The sequence below is a fragment of the Rissa tridactyla genome, chromosome 8, assembly GCF_028500815.1.
Source record: "Rissa tridactyla isolate bRisTri1 chromosome 8, bRisTri1.patW.cur.20221130, whole genome shotgun sequence".
Taxonomy (NCBI): Eukaryota; Metazoa; Chordata; class Aves; order Charadriiformes; family Laridae; genus Rissa; species Rissa tridactyla.
In genome coordinates this window covers 5,665,818-5,692,356 of record NC_071473.1, presented here as the reverse complement: position 1 = coordinate 5,692,356, position 26,539 = coordinate 5,665,818, and the positions used below count along the sequence as shown (strand labels likewise).

The 26,539-nt window shown below is 52.2% G+C and overlaps 3 protein-coding genes across 7 annotated transcripts; 1 reads left to right on the top strand and 2 right to left on the bottom strand.

Moving 5' to 3' along the window:
* Window positions 1-580: 580 nt before the first annotated feature.
* SMCR8 (SMCR8-C9orf72 complex subunit) lies at window positions 581-8,744 on the bottom strand. The gene is made up of 2 exons (XM_054211518.1): window positions 6,295-8,744; window positions 581-4,087 (listed from the first exon to the last, which is right to left on the bottom strand). The coding sequence occupies exons 1-2, from the start codon at window positions 8,646-8,648 to the stop codon at window positions 3,634-3,636; spliced, it is 2,808 nt and encodes a 935-aa protein (XP_054067493.1). The 5' UTR covers window positions 8,649-8,744; the 3' UTR covers window positions 581-3,633.
* A 387-nt stretch (window positions 8,745-9,131) lies between these two features.
* Window positions 9,132-20,727, top strand: TOP3A (DNA topoisomerase III alpha). 4 transcript variants are annotated; one of them, XM_054210785.1, is made up of 20 exons: window positions 9,132-9,216; window positions 9,503-9,757; window positions 10,947-11,006; window positions 11,429-11,502; window positions 12,114-12,189; window positions 12,743-12,851; window positions 13,154-13,297; window positions 13,837-14,007; window positions 14,231-14,331; window positions 14,468-14,542; window positions 14,660-14,742; window positions 14,862-15,069; window positions 15,247-15,432; window positions 15,863-15,992; window positions 16,409-16,522; window positions 16,607-16,772; window positions 17,201-17,344; window positions 17,635-17,757; window positions 18,004-18,734; window positions 19,786-20,727. In XM_054210785.1, exons 2-20 carry the CDS (start codon window positions 9,572-9,574, stop codon window positions 19,962-19,964), a joined length of 3,060 nt encoding a protein of 1,019 aa, XP_054066760.1. In that variant the 5' UTR covers window positions 9,132-9,216; window positions 9,503-9,571; the 3' UTR covers window positions 19,965-20,727. The 4 variants fall into 4 exon arrangements, with proteins under 4 accessions (XP_054066760.1, XP_054066761.1, XP_054066762.1 ...); XM_054210786.1 differs by having other exon boundaries at window positions 9,182-9,216; window positions 9,500-9,757; XM_054210787.1 differs by having other exon boundaries at window positions 9,205-9,220; window positions 9,500-9,757.
* A 1,208-nt stretch (window positions 20,728-21,935) lies between these two features.
* MIEF2 (mitochondrial elongation factor 2) lies at window positions 21,936-26,525 on the bottom strand. 2 transcript variants are annotated; one of them, XM_054210790.1, is made up of 4 exons: window positions 26,126-26,525; window positions 25,843-25,996; window positions 25,179-25,356; window positions 21,936-24,325 (listed from the first exon to the last, which is right to left on the bottom strand). In XM_054210790.1, exons 2-4 carry the CDS (start codon window positions 25,987-25,989, stop codon window positions 23,271-23,273), a joined length of 1,380 nt encoding a protein of 459 aa, XP_054066765.1. In that variant the 5' UTR covers window positions 25,990-25,996; window positions 26,126-26,525; the 3' UTR covers window positions 21,936-23,270. The 2 variants fall into 2 exon arrangements, with proteins under 2 accessions (XP_054066765.1, XP_054066764.1); XM_054210789.1 differs by having other exon boundaries at window positions 25,843-26,525.
* Window positions 26,526-26,539: the final 14 nt, after the last annotated feature.

Here is a 26,539-nt window from a genome sequence, read left to right as displayed (position 1 = left end):
TAGGGTTAATATCACTTACTCCTATGGCTGACCCTCCTCGGGGTGGGATCTGAAAGCACTCGGGCTAGTGGGCTACTCTAGCGTAGAGCGGGAGCTGGCGGTTCATCTCCCAGCGCAGGAAAGTGGAGGAGTAAGAAAAGGGAACTCTGCCCTCCCGGCCGGGCAGCGGACGGCCAGGGGAGACCTTTGCTCTGATGAATTCTCGGTCCGGCTTTAACGCCTCCTCTCCCTGACAGCCAGAGAGAGAGGAGGGAGCCGGAGCCGCGGTGCGGGAGGTGGGGACATGCTGGCAGCACTCACGGAAGCAGTCGACGGCCATGCAGAGCACCGCCGGCTCCAGCGGCCGGAGGGTGGGTGCGGGAGGGCTGGCGAGTATTGCACTGCGGCTGCGAGGAACCTGCCCTGCTCCTGGTGGAAAAGGATGGCTGGGTGGCGGCGCTCGGATGGTGCGGTGCGAGGCGACGAACACATATGCCAAGGTTTGTTGCGGGAGCTGTTAGTGCGAAGATCGTAACTTGCTGTAAGTCTGCGAATACCAGAAACTAGTGAGGTAACACAGTGAAGATGAGGGGGAAAAGTCTTAAAGTGCCAATATAGGAATCTTTACTGTACAGAAGCAGGTCAGAGAAATTACTGAGCAAATAGGAATTCAGCTCCCGAATCACCAGCTCCACCCAGACTCCCCCTCGATTTCTGTCTCCAGCTGCACCGAGGTGCCACAGCCTGATGTCATTACCCCTTTCCTGGAGTCCGAGCTCAGAAGTGACCCTGCCGTGAGTCAGTTTTTGGATGACAAGTACTCCAAGGTGCGTTTCCCCACAGCTCCTGCTTAATAGTCGAGTTGCAGATAGTGTAGAGCTCCTGTTTCAAAACAGGCCGAGGGTCCCAGCAGAGCCCCTCGAGTATCCTCCCAAATCAGAGCTGCTTTGTGGCGGAGATGAAGCAGGTCAGACAGGTGGTAGTGCAAGTATTGCTCAACCTTGAATATCCGATACTACAGGTTTGATAGAGGGAGCGACGAGAAGTGAGTTATTTATCAATTTATGAGCGCAGCTGAACACCGCAGGTAGAGACCGCTGCGACTAAGAGATCGGCCAACACTAATTGTCAGTCCTGCTCCACCGCTCTGCGCTGTCAGCCTGGAGGAAGACGTAAGTGAGTCAGCAGGAAAAAAGTTCCTCCCTCTCTCCTCAAACCCAAATAGCATCAGGTCATTTTCCAGTAGGAAACAAGCTCCCGCGCTGAGCACTCCTCCAGCGCTGAGGGTCAGGCAGGACGCAGGGAGCTTCGGTCTGCCCGGTGTCGCCTGCATTACTCATTTACCGAGACGCCTCTTCCTCCGGGGAATCTCGCCTCAGCTGTAGTGTGGAAGCCGTTCAGGTGCACACGAATCGACAAGGGGACACCTCAAGTCACTTCTGAGAGCAAGCGTTTTCGAGGGACACGGAAGTCTTTTGCCAGCAGACCCAGTTCACGTGACAGGAGGGCACGGTTAGGAAAGGAAAAGGCCTTTAAACATGCTTTAAAGGTGTGCAGCCCCGCACACAGGCACACCACTCACCTTCAGCGAAGGCGACACCACGCTGCTTCCCAACTGCTACCTGAAAACACCATCACGAGGTCCCCTGACTTTGGAAATCCCTCTGGAGAGTACCAAGAGCTCAACTTGCCCGGCTGAGCTGGCCTCACGGTCGGCCACCAGAAACAACACTAACATTTAAAATAGCCTTTCTGCCCTGTTGGTTTACGCCCCCTGCGCTACCCAAGAGAGCCCTTTCCAGGTGAAGGAGGGGGCAGCGGTACCGAAGGGCAGGTGCTGGTGCCAGACAACACCCTCCCCAGGGAGACCTCCTTGCCTTCGGGACACAGGTTTCGGAGCAGTGCGGTTCTCACAGCAAGTTTCAGTGGGATCTAAGCCACGCTGACGAACCCCAGACCCTACACTGAAACTTCCCCTGGGCATGGAAGGAACATCACATTCATCTCCAGCACGGCCTCACACCAGCACAATAAACAGAGGTTTAAAAAAACCCAAACCAAACCACGCTTCAGCTCATCTTGTAAGATCTCATCTGTTCTCACTCCATAATCAGAAAAGTGATAAAAAGAAATAAAACCAAGGCTAATCTTTCCTAGCAAGGCTTTTCTTGCTTAGAAGTACCACGGGGGCTGCTACTGCCACACAGCACCGGGCAGAGCAGATTGCAGCCCGGCACCGGTGGCGAGGGAACAGCATCTCCTACGAGACTCCAGAGGGAAGAGCTGTGCCTGGGCACAAAGCTTTTGGCACTAACAGGAACAATCTGGGAGTGTTACCACGCCAGTGGCGCAACCTTTATGGCACAGGCAGCAGCGTAGAAGCTTTGAAAAGAAAAGTCCCCAGCATCTAGGCTCAGATAGTGGCAGTTCTGCCCGGTCCAGAGCTACCCAGGAGCGCCCCGGGAGAGGTAGTCGAGACACGACAAAGGCTCAGCCAGAAGCAGCATGCAGCCACGCTGACCCTGCTTTACTGCAAAGCACAAAAGTCAATTACCCGACAAAAAAAAAAAAAAAGAAGAGAAAAGAAATTATTACGGATACGACATGGAATCCAGTACATTCATCCCCAATCTCTCCTGAGCACTGGTAACCCACCATCCCAGCAGCCGGCTCTAACAGCTTGCTGTCTCACAGCATAGCTTCAGCTGAATTGCACTGTTCGTTTCCCCATCACAAAATGCCCCAATAATGAGCCCCCCCCCACCTCTGTTTAGTTCCCCTCATTCCTTAAAAGGCCACCCTCCACCTCAATGATTTGAGGATTCCCGGTCTCCCTCCCACCCTTCTCGGAGGTCACCCAGCAAATGGGACGTGACAAATTAACAAGGCACAGTGCTCTACATTCACAGCAGCGGGCGCCTCGGTGCTCGCCGGCATTAAGGAGTCCTTCCACATTCCAGATTTTAACAAAGCTGAAACTGGCAAACGCTTTCTGGAGAGAAGCACGTGTGCCTCCACTGCTCTCCCACCCGAACAGGGACAACTTGTCCTGGGAAGCTCCAGGAAACACAGAAAAATGCAGGAAGGGACACCATCCACTACTGCTGCGCACAGACATGTAACTGCAAGCTGCCATCCTGCCAGGGAGCTTCCGAGCTACACTCACGTGAGACACTGGTGGGTTAAAAAACTTCACGTGGCCTTTACATCTCCCCCTCTAGTCTCCGCCCCGGCTCCACGGAAGGGACCAACAGCATTTAGGGCTCTGGCAGAAGCACCCGAAGCACTGCGTTATTTTGGGGGCTGCACACTAGTAAGTATTGATCCCCAAGACAGCCCACCTCTCTCTCCGTGCCATAATCTCCCTGGGATGCTGCCATGATATGCTTAACAAGTTTATAGTGCCCCTTCTAACATTTAAAAACAGAGTGCCCAGTGTTATATGTGATGGAATATCTATGTTCTTGGCTACAGGGAACCACACAGAAATCCGGCCCCTCAGACACTGATTTCTGTGGAGCAGAGAAGCTTGCAAATGCATCGGCTTCTTCGCCCCTACCCAACGTATGAGAGCTACTGCAGACAGCATCAATGTCAAGCACGGATGAGCTTTGTCAGACTCTGAGTACACAGGCAGACAGCCTACACGCGAGGCTAGATTTTGTACAAAAAGCTGGGAACATAGTCAAATCTGAGCAGAGGGTTCACCCCCTGGCCGGGTTCCTGAATGTACTGCAGCTTCAGCAGCTCAGCTAAATACTGTACAATTTTGATATCTTCATTGGCGAGGCCCAGCTGAAGCTTCAAAAAGTTCATCCTGCGATTCACCACGGATTCCTCCGGTTCCCTTTCACTGATGGGAAGGTGCAAATGATGGCAGAAGGTGAAGAGGAAGGCTTTTGAACACAGCTGGGTGAGGATACTTTGGACGTGCATATAGTAGGTGCTTCCTCGTTTGATCTGCGTGCGGTGGTCTGCCAGCCGGGACACCAAGGTGCCTTTGTAAAGCGGGCAGCGGAGAGTCTTACTGTCGGCATCCAGAATGCTGACGTACCGGCTGTATCGGCTCAGGGTGTGCAGCATGTTCACCCCGGCAGGTGACACCATCCTGAAACAGCAAGGAGAGAGGTCATGGCTGGAGGGGACCAGACAGTTAAGCAGCAGACTGCGTCCGTGCCCCTGTATCACACGTACTTTCCCTCTAGTTCACAAGCTGGTGCAAGAGCCTCTGTGGGTAAATAGAGTCTGGCACGGAAGAGAATGGCCAAGTAGTCCCTCCAGCCTGCCAGATCCCAAAGAACCCTCGATCCCCTGGATCCCCACATGCACTGATCTGCTCTGTCTGTGCGCTACTTCATAAACCACCGCACTGTGGGGCAGCTGCCTCCCTTGGCGACGCAGAGATGGGGTGACAGGACATCTCTGGTGAACAGAAGCAAATCTTGCAGCAGCTGGTAGCTTCTGGATGTGAAAACAAGGACCCAGAAACCCAAACCAGACCCACCTTGTGAGGAGCTCCACTTTTCCCCCTTATCACTGTTTTGGGAGAGAGCCGCTCTGAGGTGATCAAAGCCCTGAGCAGAGCGAAACCTTCTACCTTTCCTTTAAAAAGGGCACATCCTTAAACCAGAATATTCCCTGGCTGAGCCTGGGCACTTTTCACTCAGGTGCAAACCCACAGCACGTTCACAACACACAATTATCCAACAAGCCTAAATTAATGTTATTTAAATGCAAATTACAAGCCTACGCAAACTCTACCTTCTGCTCCTTAGTTTTGTGTGGTTGAAGTCGCTTGGTTGAGCTAAAGCTCCCACCCTCAAAAACAAGATCCCCAGCTGCTGGTGTCAGGGCTGCCTCTGTTCCCGGGCAGCATCTGGCCATAGGAGACACAACACCCTTACCGGGATAATTAATTTAGCCTCTAAGTTCCTTCCCGAAGCCCTTGTACAAATGGCTTGCTGACAACACCTACATTAAAATCAACACTTAATTAACATTCCACAGAGGAGAGTTTAAATGACTGACACATGTTACAAGCAGTTCTCAAAAGAAAAAAAAAATACTTTTGTTTATAAAAATTGCATCTAACCACAAACATTGAGCAACCAGTAAACACTCCGGGCTTTTAAAAACCTCACTGACAGACAGAAAAGTTTGGGAGCAGCTGTTGGCAGATCTGTCATCCTGCCTCATGAGCACAGAAACAAACTCACAGCTTAGGATAATTTCGTCATCCACAACCCCCAGCAACGCAATCCCCGGCAGCCCAGAAAGCAGATTTCTGTACTTTGATTTTTGCGCTGTTCTGAAACACTCTTTCAGGAGCTATTCCAGCCCGGCTCTGAGCAATGGGCTGCCACTCTGACTCATGTTTTCCATGCTGGTGACAGCAATGGTCATTCCATGTCACACCTGCACCCAAAGCGCCAAACACATCCTGGTAACACACACAAAAAAAATCCTTTTCATAACAGCAACAAAGGCAGGGACAAAATCTTGAGAGCTGAGCAATCACTATTTGCTATTATAAACTACGAAGCCACATTTCAGGACTGTGTGTCAGCAAAGAGGTGCTTGCTTTTGTGATGGTCCTCACCCTGAGCAGAAGTTTCCTTTGCATCTGAAATGCAATTCCAACACCGCAGTCCGCTGAGTTTCATGGACCTTTTTTCCTGCACTGAGGCTGGTTATGAATAAGTCTCTGCCGGTCTGCACCCCCCTCTGCAGCCTCCGCCCTTCCCCACAACACCCAGCGGGCGCTCCCTCGCCAGCACAGCCCAAGGTGCCGGCAGTCCAATTTCTGACCTACCAATCTCATCGACAGCGCATCATCTCTTCCTTAGGGTCCACAAGAAAAAAAACCCACCCCATATCAAAGCAGCCATTTGAAAAAACCAGAATTCTAGCTAGAAATGTCATAAGATTTTTGGCAGGAGATGAGAGAAAATGCACAAGGGACTCCAGGAACGCTCTTATCAAATCACATGTGACTCATGTGTTTGTTCTCCACTTTGACGGGCTAAGACCTAAACAAGAAGGAAGCCTCCTGACCAAATAACTAGTATGTGCCAAGCAGTAAGTGCCCAGCAGATGTTTTAAATATTAACTCTCAAGTGAGGCTGGATACAAAGAGACAGACAAATCTACCAGCCTTCCACAAATATATCCCACAAGCAGAAAATCATGGCAGCTGCATAGGTAATTAGACAGAGACCCACCCTGCACACCCATTCCCCTCTGAAATTCCTGCTTAAGAGAAGTCGTTTTTATGATACACCTCGATACCGATTAGCAAACAGATTCTCAATTTACCTCTGGAGTCCGATCAGCTTCCACTTCTGGAAATCCACAACGTGCAGAGGGGAAGTGACCCAGTGCTTCACGGGCTTGGCGTAAATGCCGCAGTTCGGCACGAAAATGGAGAGCGCCGTCACAAGCTTTTTGACTATGGCTTCCTCTTCCCCCAGCACGATGAGGGTCCTCCCGCTGAGCAGGGAGTAGATGGCGGGGTGAGCGAAGGGGTACTGCCTGATGAACCGCAGCGCGTTCTGGCCAGCCTTTTTTTTGTGCCTTTCGCTCGCCTGACAGGCGAGGTGAGCAGGAGAAGGGGTCCTGTCAGAGCACGTGGAGGCGGCGCTGCTGATATAGCTCGTGGAGTCCGAGCACTCGTCCAGACTGCTCTTACTGACCTCCCTGCTGCCTGTCAGGTAGCGCGAGTCAAGCTCGTAGGGAAGGAGCCCCCCCGAGATGCCGTCATGGGAGGGGAAGCTCCCGAAGCTGCCACGCAGCCCCGGCTCGACCTGCCGGTACGGCTGCGGGGGAATCCTGACCACCCCATCCTCATTGCAGGGTTTCTGTCCCAGGTCAGGCAGAGGCTCAAGGAAGTTGGGACTCTCCTTCCCGATACAACAGGCAGAATCAACCTGCACTAAGTTTTCCCGTTTTGAAATGTCTTCCTGCTCGTCGGCGTTGTCCGGATTTAGTTTGGGGGTGAAATGAAGGCCTCCCTCTTCATCATCCACGTAAGGTTCCTCGTTAATGGCACTTGGGTAGCTTGCTTTGAAATCTTCCGGGATGAGCGACTCGGAGGGACATGTGCTGAGAACCTCGATGCTGTCCTCACTGACGGTCCGCCGGCTGCCCACCTTGCTCCTGCCCACCTGGGGACTGGGGCTGACAGGTAGGCTGGCCTGGCTCTCCGATTTTGTCAAGCCAGATGCAGACTTCTCTGTTCCAAGAACCTCGATGCTCTCACCACTACTGATGCTGCCTTTAATATCTGCATCGAGATAGTCCAGGTTCTCCTGGTGTTCAAACATGATGGACTCAGTCATTTTGGGTTCTTCGGGGTCCTCGATTTCCTGTTCCATCTTGATGGGCACACACTCCACGCTGGACTTGTAGGATCCCAGGCTGATGACCACTTTAGGAGCAGGAGACTCTTCTGAGCACTTTCTATCGACGGCATCTTGACTGAGCCCCTGGCAGCCTCTGTACTGTTTTTCAGGTGGTTTTTCATCCAGAAAAGACACATCCTCAAAGAGGAAGTTAGTTACGCTTTGTTGCTTTAAGAGCGCCCTGCTGATCTGGTCTGTCAGGAGGTAGCACACATCACCTCTGAAAGTCCTCTCGATCTGATGCAACTGGTCAAGGGTTTGGGTGAAAAAATAAATATCGCAGAGCTCCTCCAGCGTCTTCAGCTTCTTGTCAAAGCATTTGGCAGACTTCGCTTTGATGAGCTTGGGTGTATAGGATGGCACATGGGCATAAAGTTGCGTTTCACCAGGATCAGCAAGGTCAGAGGTAGTCAGGTCCTGGTCGCAGCCTGCGTTGGCCTGATCCAGCGCACCCTCTGGCTCATAGGGGTGGAAGTCGGACCTCTTCAGCTTCCTATAGGGATATGACCTGATTTGTTTCAGCAGATCTTGGTGCTCGATGATAGACTTTTCCACACTGGCCAGCTCATTGGCCTTCTCGATGGCTTGGGTTGTGTAATAACCTTTGTCGTTTGCTTTCTTCTGTATCTCAGTTTCGTTGTGCAGGACAGTCCTGGTGTAGTCAAGATCTTTCAGTTTCTTTTCCAGTTCATTAGCAAAAGCCTTCCTGTTCCCCGTCTTTAGGCATTCGGAGGCTTTGGAGAACTCTGCAGAGAGTTCCTGAAACTGCTGCATGATTTTGTGCTCGTCGGCAGAAATGTAGGCCATGCAGAAGGGCCTCACGAAACCCCTGGCTTCGAGGTCATAGAGAGTCAAATGGTGCACGTACGCGAAGGCCCCTTCCTTCGAGTCCCCCAGCACCACTTTGGAGTCCTCCACAAAGTTCAGCTTTGGGTAGGCGGAGCCGGGAGGGTGCCCCACGAAGGAAGCCTGGTAATCCACAGACATGATCCGAAGGGAGAAATAATTGAGATCGAAAGTGCCCGACACTTTGGCGTCATCGGGGATGGTCAGGAGGGGCTGGGGCCCCACTTGCTCCGAGAACTCAGAGATGAGGATGAAGTCCCGGGTGAACTTGGAGCTGGCGACCTTGGCCCAGGGGTTGGCGCCGTGGCTGGCGAAGGGGAAGAGCGGCACCGAGTACTCCTCGGGCAGGGGGGGCTCGCTGCACAGCTCATCCTCCAGCTCCTCCTCCCTGGTGAAGGCCACCACATCAGGGGCGCTGATCATATTTCCCGCAGGAGGGGACCGACATGGAGCAGCGAGGCCCCTCCGGTCCCCCCCGCCACCGCCACCGTCAGGCCCTGCGGGAGGCCCCGCCGCGACCCCGGCCCCGGCCCCCCCCCCGCCCGTAGCCGGGCCCCCGCCGCAGCCCCTTCTCCCGCCGCCGCCGCCGCCTCACGCCTCCACCATGGCCGGGAGCCGCCGGGCCCCGCTCAGCCGCCTCCCTCACGGACGCCGCAGCCCCGCAGCCATCTTGGGGTCACATGACGCCGCGACCTCTCACCCCGCCACCCGGAAGCGGAGCCACCACCTCCCCCGCACCCTTTGCGACTGTTGTTTTTTTTTTTTTTAACCGTCGCCGTCCCGTGACGTTACTTAACCCGGGACGGACCCAGCGGCGGGGGGAAGCAGCAAACCGACCCGGGGGAAAACTGCCGAGGTGCGCCGCGGGGTATCTTGGGAGCTGTAGTTCTCTCCCTCCACTGCGGCGCTTTACGGCAGGACATGACGGTGCGGGAAAGCGCGCCGCGTCCTCCCCCCGCTTTGCGACAGAGCGAGCGCGGGAGTGAGGGCGGTGGGTGAGGAGAGCCCGACCGGGGGGACACCGAGGGGGGTCGGGGAGAGCCTCGGGGGTGGTGATGGGGGCCTCATCTGCCCCGGCCTGAGGGTGGGCCTTGGCAGGGCAGGAGGGGGCCGGGGGCCCTGCCTGGGTTTCTGGTGGGGGGAGAAGCCTTCTGCAGCTCTGAGGGGGCAGCCGGGCAGAGGGTGCCCTGGGCCCTCCCGGGGTCGCCGGTTAAAGGCTGAGCAGGGACGTTCCCCCGTGGCAGGGACATTCAGCGATCGCTCTCCGTCCCCAGCAGGATCCGGCCACGGGGCAAGGACGCAGAAGCATGCCCTGACCCCCCCGGGAGCTGTCGCCGTCTCTTGTAATGAACTTTCAAGCGAAGCTCTTCGCTAGCTGCAGGGTCAGGATGCTGCCCCCGCCCTGGCGTCTCTTCTCCCGGGCTGCGGAGGATATGGCACTGCAGAGGATCCGGAAAGTCCTGTGCGTGGCCGAGAAGAACGATGCTGCCCGAGGGATTGCAGATCTGCTCTCCAACAGCAGAATGCGACGGGTAGGAATGTGCCACATTTCCTTACTGCTCGCTGACAGGCATACAGGTCTGGCTTAGCTGTCTGGAGAGGGTTAGCTCATCAGGGCCACCGTGCAGTGCAGTCCTGTTCTCGGCTGTAGGCTGTCTCTCGTGTGGTAGCCCCGGCCCACTCTGCCCATTTGTCGTAGGGCGATTCGCATCAGCATGCGTGACACCTTGCACTGTTTTTCTCTCTGGCCACTTCTGACTGCATAAGGGTACAAGAATGGCTTTCTTTTGTGGACAAACACCACTTCCCCCAACGCGTTTGGGAGTCTTGGACCCCTTTTCCTTGTGACTTAACTGCTGTTGGAATTAAGCTCCCCAGCTGCGCTCCCTCTGCCCGGACTGCCTTCTCAGGGCACTAAGCTCCGCAGCGAGGGCTCCCTGTGTCTTTCCTAGCTTTGCAGTGTATGCAAAAGGCTTCAGGAAGCGAAACCATCTGTTAGCATGTATTTCCCAGTCAAAAAGCGACGCTTCTGCAGCATCAGCAAGTGTCGGGGGTTTACTGAAGTTCACATAATAAAGCAAAGATGGTCTGCGGTTTGGAGAAGAGGAGTTCAAAGATCTCTCCTCTCTGCTGCTTTGTTTTGTGACCTTTAACGGTTTGCATAATTACTTGGTATTTCCAAGCTAAGGAACTAGAATGTTCTTCTAGAGCAGAATTACATTTGAATGAAAGGGGTTATTGAGAACCTGAGCACTGACAGTCCCAATCAAGGAAGATATTGTCCTTCTGTAGAAAAAGCAGCAAATACCCAATCTAGAAACTTCTATGAGTCTCAGTTGGGTGGAGGGCAGTCTTGGTGACCCGCAACTGACACACTAATTGTCGTTTGGAGCGGGACAGTTGTTTGTCAGGAATATAATTAGCCAGCCCCATTAAACAAATCTGTTCTTCGCTGTTGTCACTGTCCATGAGGAGATAACCCTGGCATCCCCTTCAGTTTAAAATCCTCTTACGTTTGAAAGCACCATTTCAGCATCTTCATAAATGATACAGACAATTTCCATTCACCCCACCTTGCCTTTGTGTTTTGGCTACAGTACCTGGTTTTCACTTGCCCCGTGCTTCTCTGTGCTTTACCGTAACAGTGTGTATAAAGCGAGATGGAACGCGTTGGGTTTCCGTTAGGAGCCAGAAACTCAGCAACTTTCCTTTTCCTTCTAGCGAGAAGGGTTTTCCAAGTTCAACAAGATCTATGAATACGACTACCAGATGTTTGGCCAGGTAGAGTTTTCTTTCATTCTACTGCTGGATCGGAGAAGTGCAAAATACTAATTACTAAAAGCCATTGGTCAGAAGTTACAAAACACACATCCAGTGACAGGGATGTTTTGTCCAAAGACGAGGAAAAGTCAGATGTTCTTTTTTTGGCTCAACCACTGACCTTTTTTGTTGCTTTAAGTCTTTCAACTTTCTGGGTTTGTATCAGCCAAAAATATGTTGCTATTTAGAATTGTGAGCTTCCTACAAAAATTGAGGATAAGGCCATAGATTTAGCTGTCAGTAAGAGAAGAGCTTGTTATGATATATTAGCAGGAGAGAGGTGTCACTGGTTGTGTAAATGGAGAACTGCATCAAGATCGTGGGGTTCTGGGTAGTTTTTAGAAAACGATGGGCGCTAATTAACCTTGCCCTGTCTCTTGCAGAACGTTACTATGGTGATGACGTCCGTGTCAGGACACTTACTGGCTCACGATTTTAAGCTGCCGTTTCGCAAATGGTTAGTACTTAATACCCCCTGGCAGGAAGGGGGGCTGTCATCTTCTGCTTTCAAGCCTGAGCTGAGTGGGAGTAGGGAGGGACTCTGACACCGCATTTTTCAAGGAGCCACGCAGAGCAGGGCGATGAGCACCGAATTTTATATAGAATAGCTAAAGTATTGTTTCAAATTACTGTCTTCAGAGCTCTAAAAATCCCCAAAGTCATAATATTGATTAAAATACATTAAGGCAGACCCAAGGAATTAAACTGATTTTAGAACTTGATTGATGCTTTTGTGTTCTTTGTTCAGTTAGGATTTGTCCTGGGAAGTGAGGCGCTTTCTCTGTCTTCCCTTTCCTGTGTTCTCTGTACTTGAAATAAGAGAAGTTGCTTGTTTAGGGCTGCCTTCCAGAGCTGTTGTTTTCTCTGGTTGCTTTTTGGTTCTATTGCTTTTAAGCGTAACTCGGTATTTCATGTGAATGCTTAAGTTGTCTAAGACGAGGCCCGTAATAAAATATATTATTAATTCCAGTATTTGAACAGCGCTTCCTCACAAGACGACACCAGTTAGTGTCTCACAACATATTTTTTAGTTTTTGTTACGCACACTGTTTATCCTCTGTTTACCAGGCATAGCTGCAACCCTCTAGCTCTTTTTGATGCTGAAATTGAGAAGTATTGCCCTGAAAATTACATGGATATCAAGGTAAGTTGTTTTTAAGAGTTTCCCTGAAACTCTTAAGTTCAGAGGTTAGTTCTACAAATATTGTCTCAGACAGAAGGAAGATTGTACCTTCGTCCTCAACATCTAAATTCTAGAGTTTAGCAAATTCCTCCTGCATTTCCTAGAACTATATATGCTGTTCATTTGTAACACAAAGTCTCCTGCTCTTGTACAATTAGTGCAGTAAAGGAACAACTAGTTTGCTAAAAGTAGAAATGTTTTTTCCAATAAGGTAGAGTTGGTAACTGTGTCTCAATTTTACAAAAAAAAAAATAAAAAATGGCATTTTCAGAAAACAGATTGTGGTACAATCCAATCCAAGCCACGCTTTTTAACAGAGTTAGATGTAAATAAATGACTCAATTCTTTTGAAAGCTGCCTAATCTCATGAGAGACACAATTACAAAATGTTACTGCAACAATCTGTCTCTATGGATACGTGTTGCATTTCATGTTCAGTTAGTGAGTCATTCTAAAATTAAATGACAAAGCAAGTGGCCTGGTTATGTCTCAGTCTGTTGTTTTCTTATCTTAGAGAACCCTTGAACGAGAAGTCCAGCAGTGCCAAGCTCTGGTAATCTGGACTGACTGTGATCGAGAAGGAGAGAACATTGGCTTTGAGATAATTCACGTTTGCAAAGCTGGTGCGTAAAGCATCTTCTTCATCAAACTGAGTTCCATTAAAGTGCTGGTTTAACAGGTAACGCTGCTCGGAGATCTCGTAACAGAGGCGTATTCTCAGTCTTACTGTGTCCAGGTTTAATAGGTTGACTGTAATTCTGATAAATACGTGGCTCTGATATACCATAAATATATTCACCTATTGGAAAGCTATAGAAGAGGTTGACAGCATACTCTGTCAAAGATAACTGTTTATTAGTTGCTCCTTTCCATTGGTGTTTGAGTCGCTCTCTGATATTATTTTTTTTGTGCGTGTGTTTGACAGTAAAGCCAAACCTCCAGGTTTTCCGAGCCCGTTTTTCAGAGATTACGCTTCATGCTGTCAGAACAGCCTGCGAGAACCTCACCCAACCAGATCAAAAAACGAGTGATGCAGTTGACGTCAGGCAGGAGCTGGACCTCAGGATTGGTACGTAAACGCCCACTGGAGATGAGAGCAGGCTGCCAGGCCTGAGCTGCTGCATGCACCTCTACTAAAGGGAAGTGAACAAGAAGTAGGCAGGGGACAGCTTTGTTATCAGTGTATAGCTTATTGTCTGTAAATACTTGAACTCCTCAGACTGCTGTACCAAGAAGATAGCTGGGCATCAAGCTCTTCGTCGCTTCTTGTCTAACCGTGTTGAATGCACATTGTTAAAGCCCAGCAAGGGGTGCTTAGAAGTCATCTGTTACTGTATCCTCAACACAAGACAGAAATGCCCTCTATAGTGTTTTAAATCTGATTTTTAGATCAGATGCAACTAAATCACATCTCATGTTTTACTAGAAACATGCTCTTTGAAGCAAATGTTAGGTTTATAGCTCACTCAGCACTGACAGGCTTCTGCAGCTGACTATTAAACTTAGAGTAAAATTAATACTTAGACTATGAAAAAGAACCATCTGAAGTGCTGTGATTATTCTTCAATGTTGTTGTATTCAGTTCTGGTGTCCATTTTGTTTTCTCAGGTGCTGCCTTTACCAGATTCCAGACACTGAGGCTCCGGAAGATCTTCCCTGATATTTTAGCAGATCAGCTGATCAGCTATGGTAGCTGCCAGTTCCCAACGCTGGGGTTTGTAGTGGAACGCTTTAAAGCCATCCAAGCCTTTGTTCCTGAAGCCTTCTATAAAATAAAAGGTATGCTTGAGGAAAGCGAGTCCTGGGCTCCATCTTAAAGGGCTTGACTTGTATAGAAAGGAAAGACTTCAGGGCAACAAACAATGCTGGAGAGGTGATTTCCTCTTCTTTTGCCGTGACCACTAAGCAGAACCGAAAGGCTTCCCAATAGCGTGGCCCCACTGCCTCTGCTCTATTTCCATTGTATTACTACTATATCACTCAGATCTGTTGTTCAACGCAGTGACACATGATCATGAAGACGGCAGTGTGGTCTTCAACTGGAAGAGGAACCGGCTCTTCAATCACACAGCATGCCTGGTCCTTTACCAGATGTGTATGGAGGTAGGAAAGCTTTTAAATAATTGTATGATCCCATATCAGCCAAACAGTTCCTGCATCCGTCTCACTCAAGACCTTTAAAGAACGGTTCATATAAACTCTTAAAGGAGATTTTGTGTGTTGCTTACTCTGTGTTTAGGATCCGGTAGCAACTGTTGTTGAGGTTGGGAGCAAGCCAAAAAGCAAATGGAGGCCCGTGCCCCTGGACACTGTGGTACGTTTGAACTACACTGAAAGGACTTAGCTGAAAGACGCTTTGAACAGATATTTTACTCACCACTCTGAATCACGCACAAATACTTTTTTTTTTTTCTGGCTCCTCCCAATGCAGGAACTTGAGAAGTTGGCTTCCCGCAAACTGAAAATAAACGCAAAGGAAACCATGAGAATAGCAGAAAAACTCTATACTCAAGGGTAAGAAAGCAAAACTTGGCATGGTAAACTTAATTATTTCAAAAGTAAATGGCCTTTAGTCCAAAATGGGAAGCATCTTGGAGCACCTCTTAAAGTGCTCTTCTGTCTTTCTTCTTAAGGTTCATTAGCTACCCCCGAACTGAGACCAACATTTTCCCCAAGGAGCTGAACCTCTCTGCCTTAGTGCAACAGCAAACACAGGACCCAAACTGGGGGGCATTTGCACAGAGGATTTTGGATCAGGGTGGGCCAACCCCTCGGAACGGAACCAAATCAGATCAGGCTCACCCTCCCATTCACCCCACAAAATACACTGCTAACCTGCAGGTGAGTTTAACTAAGGCAGAGATAACTGGATGGTTTGTATTGCTTGATAAATAAAGATAGAAGTCTTAGTAATATGGTCATTAGCACAGTATTGTCACCTGAGATCTCACTAAAATTTCTTGACATCTCATTGATGCTGGAGGAGACTCTGATCCTCTTTTTCTGTTTTAATATCAGGGCAATGAGCAGAGACTATACGAATTCATCGTGCGCCATTTTTTGGCTTGCTGCTCTCAAGATGCCAAGGGACAGGAAACAACTGTGGAGATTGACATTGCTAATGAGCGATTCATTGCTCAAGGACTAATGATCCTGGCCCGAAATTATCTGGAAGTCTATCCTTATGAGAAGTGGAGCGATAAGGTAATACCCTTGAATAACGTTGATGGGAGATGGCTAAGATACCTGGAGTTTAAAAATCACACCTCACTGCCAACTTCAGACCCCTCTACAGACAATTTCTGGCCCACTGGCTGTTTCACTCAGAGCCATCTCTGCTGAAAACCTGTGCAGCTTTATTGTGCCAGCTTTGGATAGATTCTTCCCCTTCTGACCCCACAGCAGAGAGCATACAGGGCTGTGGAGTTGATTTTACTCACCCAGAGGAGCTGCAGTTGTTGTTCAGTGGTCTCTCTGGCAGCTCATTACTGTCTAATCCTGAGGACCCTGAGACTGGATCTCCTCCAGAACAGGGTGCTGGCTCTGTTACTGCACTGGCCTGCTGTTAGCGTGACATTTTGTCGTCAGTGAATGGACCAGAAGGCAGTTTCAAAGAGATTCTCCTTCCCTTCAGGTTATCCCACTGTATCAGAAAGGGTCTCGCTTTCAGCCCACTACAGTGGAGATGGTGGATGGGGAAACCAGCCCTCCATTGCTCCTCACAGAAGCGGATCTGATTGCTCTCATGGAGAAACATGGCATTGGTCAGTATTGGCAGCGTGGCCTTTCGCTCTTGGGAGAGCTTTGTTCATAAGTGTCTTCTCAACTTGTCTAACACCGGTTCTGTCCCACCCTTAGAGTAGGGAATTCTGTAAATGTCAACTTCAGGTAAGGAATCATTTAAACGTACAGAACAAAGGAATAGTAGAGACCTGCAGGCCAAGTCCAAAGATCCTAAGGAGCCTGCAGAGTGCCTCCAGTACCCAGGGAGAGGTGTGATTTAGGGTCCAGGGTGTGCCTGCCAGCACACTGTTGGCCTCAGTGCCAGTGGGACGTGAGGACAGTGTTGCCCCTGACCATAAGTTGTCTCCCTGTCCCTTTAGCACCGTGCGCTCTGCAACAGGTACAGGGGAAATCACTTCTTGGCACCTAATTCGACTAACAGCCTCTCTGCTTTCAGGGACTGATGCCACTCACGCTGAGCACATTGAGACAATTAAGACGCGGATGTACGTGGGCCTTACCGCAGATCAGCGGTTCCTCCCAGGCCACCTGGGCATGGGGCTGGTTGAAGGTAAGGGCAGTCAGTACCTGTTAGGAAGATGGCAAGTTTCTTACTTGCTCCTTCCTTTCACTTACCGTGTGGCGTGTTCCTCAGGCTACGATTCCATGGGCTACGAGATGTCCAAGCCTGACCTTCGAGCTGAGCTGGAAGCTGATCTGAAACTGATCTGTGAAGGGAAGAAAGACAAAGCTGCAGTGTTGCAGCAGCAGGTCCAAAAGTACAAGCAAGTCTTCATCGAAGCTGTGGCCAGAGCCAACAAGTGAGTCCTGTCTTTGCCTTCTTCTGTTTGCTTTGCTGTTCTGGGAGGTGCTTTTCATCTGGGGCTCAGCCTGGAGTGGGATCCTGTCACACTCTCCCTGGAGTGCTGCCCAGGGTGTGTAGGCATTTGCATGGGAAAGGATGACTCGCAGCCTGGCACACTGTCATGAGTTGGTACCAACGAACTGCTCATCTTGGTTTAAACCCTAAAGATTAAATTCAGAGCTGGCTGAAGGAGACAGCAACGTGCACTGACCTCTTTCATGTTGTCCCCACACGTAGCCTGTTGCAGAGGCATGGTCCTGAATCAACATCCTCATGGAGAAGCTCAGAGGGGCTGTGTGGAGGGCAGCAGGCACTAATTCACTGCAGTGCCTGATTGCTCTTTGCAGAAGAGACACACAGGATGCTCTGCTTGTTTCTTCATAGGTTGGACCAGGCCTTGGCTCAGTATTTTGGAGAAGCTGCAGAAATTGCAGAGCAAGAGGAGGTCTACCCGGCAATGCCCGTTTCTGTTCGGAAGTGTCCACAGTGCAACAACGACATGGTCCTGAAGACCAAGAAGAACGGCGGGTTGGTGATCTTCCCTGTTGTAGAAAGTAGCCTTCTCTGGTGGTTTGTGTTTTTCTAGGTGTTGTTTGTTTACCTCCCCTCTGCAGCAAGCATGAAAACTTGGGCTGCAGCTAGCTAACTCCACCAGCTACATAAGCTGTGTGGACTCAGCTGAACCTCTCTCTCAAGTACATATTTGCCCTTAAAAATTGTTGGTTTGACAATTTTTGGCGCCTGAGAAGATGGGAGAACAGATCACTGACTGTCTTGACTTTGCCTCTTCCTCATCCAGTGCCTTTGTCCCGTGACAGGTTCTACCTCAGCTGCACGGGCTATCCGGCTTGTAAAGCTGCAGTCTGGTTTCCTGATTTCGTGCTGGACGTGGCCAGGGACGAGAGCATCTGCGCTGTGTGTGAACCGCATCCAGTTCACAGGTAGGTCATACCATTTATCCCCTGGGGAAATGCAGCTCCTGGGCTGGGCAACCATTTTCCATTCCAGTCTTGGAAAGCTGGAGCAGCGCTCTCATGGCTTGGGGATGGAAAGAGGAGGGATTGGGGAAAACAGTATATAGCAGAATTTAAAAAAAAAAACAAACAACATAAAAATTCAAGTCCAAATCGAGATCTGTTGATGAGAAGTTGTATTAACTGGGAGACTTATTCTTCCTTTTCTTTTAGACTGAAGTTTAAGTTCAAGAGAGGCAGTATTCCACCCGTGATGCCCCTGGAGTTTGTTGGCTGCATCGGAGGCTGTGATGAGATGCTAAAAGAGCTCTTGGACCTCAAGTATTTACACAGGTCATCCCAACCCGCCTCGTCAGCCAGCCAGCAAGCTAATCACTTGCAGGCCAACAACTCCTTTAACAGAGCTAATGGTGAAAGCAGGCACATGAGGGGGACCACAAACCCAGCGCCAGGACATCTACTCTCCCGGAGCTCAATGAGAGCACCCAGGCCTGCTCCTTCAGCTGCTCCAGATGACGGGAACAACGCAGTGGTGTGCAACTGCGGGAACGAAGCCCTGCTGTTAACTGTGCGCAAAGAAGGGCCCAATCAAGGCAGGCAGTTTTACAAATGCAGCGCCAGCACCTGCAACTTCTTTCTCTGGGCTGATCAGCAGTCAGAGGACAGAAGCAACGTGGCTCCGCAGGGCTCTGCCCTGCCCCAGCCCTTTGCAGGAAGGGGCCCAGCAGGATTTCAGCGGCCAGGAGGAGGGAGAGGCCCAGAGCTCTTTGGAAGCAACAGCTCCGATGCAGGAGGCGGCACAGTCTGCAATTGCGACCAGCCAGCCGTCACGCGCACTGTCCAAAAGGACGGGCCCAACAAAGGGCGGCAGTTCCACAGCTGCTCTAAACCCCGCGAGCAGCAGTGCGGCTTCTTCCAGTGGGCAGATGAAAACGTGGCACCAGGTAAGGCTGGGCTTGGGGTGAGACGCAAAGGTTGGAGGCTCTTCTTGAAGCTAAACTGAACACACCTCTCACAGATGTGTAATGCTACCACAGTGTGACAGCTCTCGTAGCAACTCATATGTTGAACTTCAGGTTTGTCTTCTGAACATCTGTCAGCAGCATTACAGCACTTCAAATGTTGCTCGTAACAACCGAGTCTGGCTTACCTTTCCAAGTGCTAGCAGCATATGTCCTCAGAGCACACATCTGCCGAGCTCTGGGCAGGATGCTTTGCTTCTGCATGCAGTAAGCTCGAGCGTCTGTCCGTCCATCCGTGACTCGTTGGATAAAGCCCAGCATTCCTGCCAACAGTCTGCTTGGGAATTTTTCTTCCCAAATTATGGTGCTCAGCTTTGTGAGAGCTGTAATCAATTTGGTGCATAGTTGAAGCGGTGGCACTGCTTTTGGAGATCTTTAACCCCATTCCGTCATGCCAGGGAAACCATGCTGCTCCCTCTGCCCTAGTTTAGGAATGCAATAAAAGGCCACGTCTTTCTGAAGCTTTGATCAGAGCTGAGAAACTGAGTGTGGCTGCTCTGGAAGGATGCTGAAAACAAGTATCCACAAAAAACTTAATAACAAAATAAGGATGCGAAAGAAAGAGCACTGACACAAAGGGACAGTGAGCGAAGTACAGAGGTGGAAATTTGGTCTGAGAGAGATCTTCAACGTTGGCCTCCTCCTCCTTAGACATTTGGGCCTAAAGGGGTAGAATCAAGCTTTCAAAACTACTTAAAACCCAGTTTTTGTCTGGCATGTTTTGTTGTTTCTGCTTCAGCTGTAGACCAGAGCATGCAGCCAGGCAGATCAGTTTCCCCTGTTCTGTTCCCACATTTCTCTAATGCTGCAAGACAAACGGTTAACAACTGTTTAGAGAGATCTAAAGCAAGTGTAGTTTTGGGAATAATCTGAGTGCCTGGGATAGTAAAATCCTTGATTGGACGTTTTGAACTTCTGTTTCTCACCTACTTGTATTTTCGAAGGTACTTAAATGCATTTCCTTTCTCTTTAGGGCCTTCTGGAGATGTCTCTTTAAACCACTTTGGCAGCAGTGGATACTCAAGAGGAGTGGGAAGCAAAGCCAAGAGACCAAGCGGTCTCTCCTCAGAAGCCACTGCCAAGAAACCACGGACCTGTAGCATTTGCCACCAGCCTGGCCACACTAGGAAAACCTGCCCTCAAAACCACTGAGCCTGGAGGGACATCTGGAGAGCCGGAAAGGTCCAGGGTTGTGAGCTGCTACGGGAGCAACTACTGCTGAAAGGAACTGGAGTCTAGAAAAAGCCTATTGAGTGCTTTCTGGAAGGGCTGGTTGCAGGCCGCTCCTGCCCAAGGGATACCATCCTCCCACACGCATTACATGCCTGAGCAGCAAGGGTTCAAAGCAGCTTTGAAAGGTACCTCTGCTGCTCTTTCCAGCTGCTCTTCTGCTGAGCAGATTGGGATAGTCTAAACATTTCAAGAAGGCATCTGGAAACTGAATCTGCAGAGAAAACAGCACTGGATCTAGTCCACCTGCAGCTCCTGCCACGGTGGTAGTTGTACGTAGCCTTTCTATGCAAGGAGGAGCACCAGGACAGACACCAGGGTTGCTTAGTGCTTCTTAGTCCCTGGCTTTCCACAGTGTGGAATCTTATTTTAAGTTCCCTTCCAAGTTGATGGTACCTGAGCAACTTTCTCCTTTCTTTTTTGTCACAGTGCCATACCCCTTACCAGGGGTTGTCCCTGCCAGTGAAGGAGGGCCAGGTGCAGAGAAGTTGGGTCTGGTGCTTGCCCTAAAAGGGAAGCTCAGCTGCAGGTGCTCAGGAAAAGCCTTCATTTTACATAGTTCCCGAATTTGAAACTGAGTTGTTCTTCAAACCTGGAGAGATGCCTCTGTGATGCTGCTAGCTAATGGAAGTTATTTTTGTCAAACTAATAAGTTTCTTATTAAAATATTATTTAATTTTTAAAAGTTTGATGCAGTGACACCTTAACTCCGCCTTACTGTTTCTTCCTACTAAAAACAGTTACGCTGTTACTTTTAAAGCATCCACCCAAATCTTTCTCTTTCCACTCACTCATTGGAACAACACAGGAGCTTTCTTGGCAGAAACTCCCTCCAGTTATTTAGAAACGAGCTGCTGCAGAGGGGCAGGGAAAGTGGGTTTATCTCACCAGCTGCATCTGCTGTGGTGTTGCTACCCAGGGACAGACAGACGGACAGACGGCTGGCTGAACTGAAGGGAGGTTGTTTTCCTGCACTTGGTTTAGATTGAACTCTCCGGGAAGCCAGGCTTCCTCCTCCCTCTCTGTTGGGGCTTCCTCTGTACATCAAAACAAGTAGATCCACAAGACACCGGTGTCCTCTTCTGCCGGAGGACAGCATTCCGGTTTTCCCCCCAGGGCCCCCGATGCTGCTCATGACCCTGCTCCTTTGGGACACAGAGCGGTTCCCTGGGGTCAGCACTGAGGTGACACGCAGCACACGGAGCAGCCAGGGTGGGCAGGAGGCTGAAGCGCTTTCTACAGTCTAGCTCAAAGCAGAGGAGATCACAGCAGCACAGCTTCGCTTTAAGGTCTGCACGAGAGAGGAGATCCTTTAACCTCAGCCGTCCATTGCTAGTGAGCCTAAATCTATGGAATAAGGTCAGGAGAACTCGGGTTCCATTTCCCTGTACCCCTCACTCCCACGATTAACAGCTGTGGCCTAAAAATACTGACCTGCCGGCTAAAATAACAGGATTACGAGGCTTTGTAACGCAACCACTGATCTGGCAAAAGCACGGCAGAAGCCCAGGCAGCAGCCTCTGAACGGGCAACGGCAGCAGAAAGCATCGGTGTAGCACCGAGGCAGCAGGTTAAGCGTTGCTGGTGGCATCAGCCGTTACCAGCTTTACTGGTCTAACCCTGCCCAGCGTTCAGGCAGCTGAGCCGTTAGAGCCACCGGGTAAATGGCAGAGCTCAGCATCGGGATGGCTCACATACCGCAGCCAGGCACTCCGCAGGCACAGGGGTTTGGAAGAGGAGGAGAAGGGCCTTGCAGGACAGGGTCTGACCACCGCCAAGGCTCTCCTCGCAGGCGGGGAGGCCCTGGGCAGTCCTCTGGCATGCCACCGCAGCTGGAGGATCGATTCAGCCCTTACCACCAGAAAGGAGACAAAACAGAGCTGACACACGAGAACCAGTATACACAGGGAAGGTTTATTCTCATCGCTGACACCCGAGAAGTGGGTTGGAGGGACAAACTAAGTAATCTTCAGACTGGGAGGAAAAGCACAGGTTGTTGGGTTTTTTTTCCCCTCCCATAAACAAGATGATAGCTGTAAACAAAACTAAACCACAACAGCTGCTCACATTGAAGTCCACAGGATTTCTCCATCTCCACCAGTGTGCAAAAAACATCTCCTCCCATTAAATATAAGAATATATTACTTCGCTCTGGGACTACAGCCAGAACCAAAGCCTACTAGCAGCCACTCAAAGGAAAAACAAAACAAAACACCCAAACAAAACATATCTTCTTAATAAAAAGCATAAACCACTTCAGTTCCTGCAAGCGCTCTGCTCAGAGCACCATCCCTGTCCTACTTTCCTGCCCCGTACCACGCAGCTCCGGGGGAACGGGACCTCAAGACAGCAGCAATACATGTGTGAGAAGGTCACTGGACAGACTGGAAGGGGACGCACAGCCCTGCTGCAGCCTCCACCAAGGGACCGATACCAGGAGCCTCTTGGGAGTCAGCAGCTCTCTTCCTGCCACTGCCTTTTTCAGGACATCTTCCAGCAAAACACCGCATGGGACAAGGGCCACGAAGCCCCGGCGCTGTGCTGGAAGCGCGCCCCTTCCTCGGGGCAGAGCCGATACTGGCAGAACGAAGAGGCAGGGCTGAGCTCGCCCCTTTTGGCAGCTGAAAAGGTTTCCAAAGAATAAACCCAACGCCCTGTTCGCTACGGCTGTACCTTCAAGTGCCCAGACAACCACCCAGGTCATCGCTCGGGCAATATCCTGCAGACGGATGAGGCTCACACCCTGTCCCAAAAGCTGGCGGAGGGCATGGCACAGTAAGACCAAGTGTCCAAGGGGACACTGCACCCCGTGGGGTCTGCAGGACACAGCAGCAGCGAGGAATCGCTCCCCTCCAGCTGGTCTCGGAGCGTGAGGGGAGCCCGAGAGCTGCAACAGCAGGCTGGGACAGGCAGAGGACACTGGGAACCAGAGACCAAACATGCTTCACGTCAGCTCCCAGCGGACAGGACTCACCTGTGGGTACTTGAGGTGCGGGCTGCACTCGTCCTGGGTTCGGCAGAGCCCCCCCAGCCAAAGGCTCCTTACGCCAACACCCACCTCTGCTCAGGCACCTTTTATTCAGACAGGAAATTTTTTTTTTTTTTTCTCATAAAGTGCAAGAACTTTGCCTCTTACCGACTAGTCAACTAGAAGCATCGCAACCCTCACAGCGGGGAGCAGCAGATGGGTGAGGAACACCCTATGTTCAGGAGTTCCCGACACACCGATCATTTCTCCTCCAGCAGGAGCTCCGGCTCAGATATGGCCCTGTAGAGCATGAAGCCCATCTCATCGATTTCATCCTCCAACAGCTCGCAGAAAAGGTTGATTTTGTGGTTGAAATAGCAAGGCAGGACCCCTTTCTCCAGGTAGCCTACCAGCTCCTCAAGCACCTGCTGGAACCTGTCAGCAAGGCTTTCTTCTGCCCAGTCCGAACTGGTGGCACTGAGGTGAAGGACAACGTGGGTCAAGGGGCTGCCGCTCAGTTTGTGCAGGGTGGGATGGCTCTTGCAGATGCCGTTCAGGATGCAGAGGCAGTGCTGCCGAGCCCCGGAGTCACCAGCATCCAGCTCCTTCACCTTCGAGACCTCTGCCCTGTAAAAGCTCTCAAGCCAGAGGTTTTCCACCAGTCCTTCAGGAGGAGCAGCCAGAAGAACCTTGTCCTCCAGTTCCACCACCGGGAAGAGGGTGATGCTCAGCTCAACCTGATCATGTTTGACTTCCAGCTTCAGCTCCTGGGAGGCAACGACTGGGTGGATGACGGTCCCCAGCAGGCTGCCTATGGCAGGCCAGTTGATGGAGGCCACCAGCATCTTGTGGAGGGTCTCGTTGAGCGTGTTGGAGGAGAGGTACCGGCCCACAATGAACCTGTCCCAGGGGCTACACCCACGAGGGAAATACTCCAGATCGGTCCTCTTGATCATCCAGTACTGGGGGTTCCTCACCACAGTGTCCTCTCCTGGGATGAGGCTCCAGAGCGTGGCATCGAGGACCACCGGCAGCATGAGGTGGATGTGGTCGGCTGAGAGAGACTCAAGGCCATCGAGCAGGGGACCGCTGAGGAAGAGGCTGCCGAAGGGCAGCTCCGGGCACTTGTTCCGTAGGAAGTTCTGCAGTTGGGTGCAGATGCTCCTGGCCAGCTGCAGGGCGAGGGACACTTGCGCCTTGGGCACGGCCAGCTGGCTGCTGTAGTGGGAGAGGAGCTTCTCCTGCAGCGTGAGACAGCGCAGAGGGCTGGATTCGACCCGAGGGGTCTCTGGAGGAGCAGAGCAGACCCTGGGCTCTGTGAGAAGGGGATGGGACAGAGGGAAGGGAGAAGTCACAGCTCTGAGCAGACAGTCTGCAACCTACAGCAGCAGCTTCTCCTGCCGCAGCCGAGGGTGAGGTGTGAGCTGGGTGCCCAGCTCTCAGCCCACCTCTCTGATGCGAGGCTGACCTTGCCAAGAGGGCCACCACAGAGTCCTCCAATGTTAACAGCGCTTCTCAGCCAAGGCAGAGCCCAAACTAACCCCAAAACCCGTCAGCGCCCGGCCTCACCCCCCAGCTAGGGATGGGTAAAACCAGGCTACGCACTAGCAGCCGGGCAAGGGACTCGTTGCCAGGGTCCCTACGCGTCTTGGCCCCACTGAGGCTCCTCAGGCAGATCCAGCCTGCCCCGATGCCGAGTCCTACAAACGATCCCGCTCCGTGTCCCGTATCTCAGGACCTGCCCTGCACGGAGCTGGGCTGCTTTCACCCTTGGAAAAATGCCGTATTTGTAGGCAGCTGGACAAGGCAGCCTTTGTCTGTGGCAGCTCCAGAGCGTACCTTCCTCTAGGCAGAGCTGACCCAGAAAACGAGCGCAGCAGCCACCGCTCCGAAGGAAACAAAGCCCCAGCAGCCTCCACCATGCCGTGGTGGCCAAGGCACCCAGGATGTTATCAGAGGTGCCGTTACCGCAGGCATTGCCTAAAAAGGGGCCGCGGCTTGGGAGCCTCCCAGGAGGGAGGGCACAATCGGGTCGGCTTTCCGGACACCGAGCTAAAAATAGCATGGAACTCCCAGACCGCAGGGAGCAGCAGCACAGCCGGCCCCGAGCACGCCAAGGTGATCTTCCCAGTCATGGTGGGAGCTGGCATGCACACCACTAGTCTCACCTGGCACCAGTGGCCGAGACGGAGAGAGCAGAGGCTCGCCGAGGTCTTCCCTCCTCTGCTTCTTGGGGGGTTTTGGCATCGCCTTGATCAAGGCCAAGTCCTGCCAGCTCTCCTCCAGGGTCTTCTGCTCGGCTTTGGGATCGCCTTCGTCGCGAGGGCTGGTGGCTCGGTCAATCAGCTGGAGGGGAGGAAAACCCACGTGGATGCGTTATTATTTCCGTACCGTTTCCCTGTGGTCACACCCCAAGCTAAGGGGGACGGCAGCCCCGCTGGTATACGCACGGGGAGACACGGCCCCACGCGGGGCTTCTACTAACAAAAATATACAGTTTAGGGGGCCACAAAGGCACACAGTTTCTTCCTACAGACTTTAAGCGGAAAAAAAAAGTCAGGTGGCCAAATGTGAATTAAGCCCAAGGTGCCTTTCTGGATGGGACACCGTACCCCAAACGCGTGCTGTTCCAGGCAAACAGTGTGGGGGGCTGTATGTGCCCCCGCAGGGTGGGAGCGGGCAACCCCACACCGGCAGCGGTTCTGCCGGACTGGAGGGAGCAGCTCCGCAGCTCGGGAGCAGCCAACGGGGTCCGTGGCTCATCTTTCACCCCCACACGGTGGCCGGCCGCTGCCGTCCTCCGAGCCCCGACGGCGGCCGCCCCAGCCTTACCCGCTTGACGGCCAGCGTAGCGATAGCGAGCACGGCCGCGCCGGTGACTCCCAGCACCAGCCTGGCGTTGGCCAACAGCAGGTCGAGGACGCTGCCCAGCCCGCCGTCCTCCTGCCGCTTGCCCCGCTGCCGCCCGAACTCGGCCATGGTCGCCCTGTGGAAGGAGAGGAGCAACGGGGTGTCACCCTGGACGGGCGACCCACCGCCCCGGAGGGCGCGGAGCCCGCAGGGTGGCAGTTTTTTGGGGAAAGGGTGTGTGGGGGGGGTGTCCTGCAGCGCCCACCCCGCCGCTCCCCTCCGCCTCCGGGTCAAAGGCTCCCGCCGCTGCCGGGACGCCTGGGTGCGGCGGAGCAAGGGTCACCCTGGAGAAGGGTCACCCGCCCGGCCCTGCCGCAGCCACCGCCGCTTCGAGGGGACCCGGCGGCACTGGAGGCGGGGTACCGCGGCCCGCACCCCCCCGGGGAGGGGACACCGGGACGGAGACCCTGGCGCTGCCAAGAGGGAGGAGGCGGCCGGGCCGTGGGCACAGCCAGGGGCCGCCTGCGAGCCCCGACACGCTCAAGGGCAGGAGCGGAGCGGAGCGGAGCGGAGCGGGCCGGCCCCCCAGCACCGGGACCGGGACCGGGACCGGGACCGGGACCGGGACGGCCGCGCGCCCCGCAGCCCCCCCCCTCCCGGCGCGGCCCCAGCCAATGAG